General features: G+C 39.0%; 1 protein-coding gene across 1 annotated transcript in view; it reads left to right on the top strand.

Moving 5' to 3' along the window:
* The window catches only part of ca4a (carbonic anhydrase IV a), an 8,358-nt gene that overhangs the window by 4,629 nt on the left and 2,418 nt on the right, over positions 1-1,311 (top strand). The window contains exons 2-4 of the mRNA XM_032532907.1: positions 132-176; positions 1,024-1,188; positions 1,279-1,311. The exon at positions 1,279-1,311 is cut by the window's right edge and continues 113 nt beyond it. Coding sequence (XP_032388798.1) covers positions 132-176; positions 1,024-1,188; positions 1,279-1,311 — 243 coding nt within the window. The remainder of the gene's footprint in view (positions 1-131; positions 177-1,023; positions 1,189-1,278) is intronic.

Genomic DNA, 1,311 nt, shown 5'->3' with positions numbered 1-1,311 from the left:
GTGTGTGTGTGTGTGTGTGTGTGTGTGTGTTGTAATCCTTACATTGTTTGCTGGTTGCTGACATCAAATTTAAAGATGGAATTGGCAAGCTTTTCACCTTGACAACTGTTGTTTGATTTTCTGTGTTTCAGATTGGTGCTATCATTCCCAGTTCACCTGCGATCAGCAGTGCAACAGTAAGCTCATTTAAATTCAAAGATTGTAACAATGTTTGATTATAACAACTTTATTTATGTGGTACTTTTCTAAAGCAAATTGCTACACATACATAGGACATGAAACCAACGGATGGAAAGGGCTGTAAAAGAAAGACAATTAAAATAAGGAGCAATTTAACAAATTCAATGCGAGTGTGAAAGCACAGAATAAAACAATTTGAGAAAATCCTATTCTAAAATATTGTGCTTTCAAGTGAGATTTTAATGAAGATAAAGAGCCTGCAAGTTTTTCAGCCTCTGAAGCAGACGATGTTTGGATAGGTTGTACTGACTCGGACCAGAACATGGAGAGTTCTAGTAATATCATTGGGATGTAATAAAAATAAAAAATACATGGACCACGGTTTCAAAGGGCTTTGCAAACGAAAAAGATTGAATTTTGGACAAACAAGTTAACTTGTTAGTCTGAAGTGTGAAGGAATACCTAACTGGAGAATCTGAACCTATGATAATACATTTTGATTTATTGTAGTCTGGAGAACTGAACGAGGTTCTAAGATAACCCATTTATACCTGTTCCCTCTGACATGTAACTACCTTGCCTGGGAGTTTTGTGTATGTTCTGTGTAAGAAAAAAAGAAGAAATATTTGATCCAAAGGTAACATGTAGATGAAGAAGATGAGGACACATCCCTGTGGTACTCCATGAATGGAAGATTTACAGTCACCTGTAGGCATCTAAAACATTAGCCTACCCAATGCTTCAATTAAAACCAATGGGAGCTAAAAGAAGATCATACCAACAAGATTTGACCCACTCTAAAACAGTCCAACTTGTTTAACTTGGGTGTTTTTCTTGTTTTAGCACCGGACAAGTGGGGCCACGCCAACAGCAACTGTGATGGACACCACCAGTCGCCCATCAACATCGTCACCAGGAAGACTTTGAAAGATGAGCGATTGACACCTTTGGAGTTCGACAACTATCAGCAGATCTTCAGAGACTCAATCAAGAACAACGGACACTCAGGTGAGCATATTCTCCATTAAACATAAGAAACCCCTCAGTCCTGTGACGCTGTTGTGTGATGTCATTGTGCTCTGCGTACGTACACTACAGTCAGGGTTGGAGTTCCTCACCTCAGCACCATCT

The sequence above is a fragment of the Etheostoma spectabile genome, chromosome 13 (assembly GCF_008692095.1).
Source record: "Etheostoma spectabile isolate EspeVRDwgs_2016 chromosome 13, UIUC_Espe_1.0, whole genome shotgun sequence".
In the NCBI taxonomy this organism is placed as follows: domain Eukaryota; kingdom Metazoa; phylum Chordata; class Actinopteri; order Perciformes; family Percidae; genus Etheostoma; species Etheostoma spectabile.
This window is presented reverse-complemented; position numbering and strand designations above follow the sequence as displayed.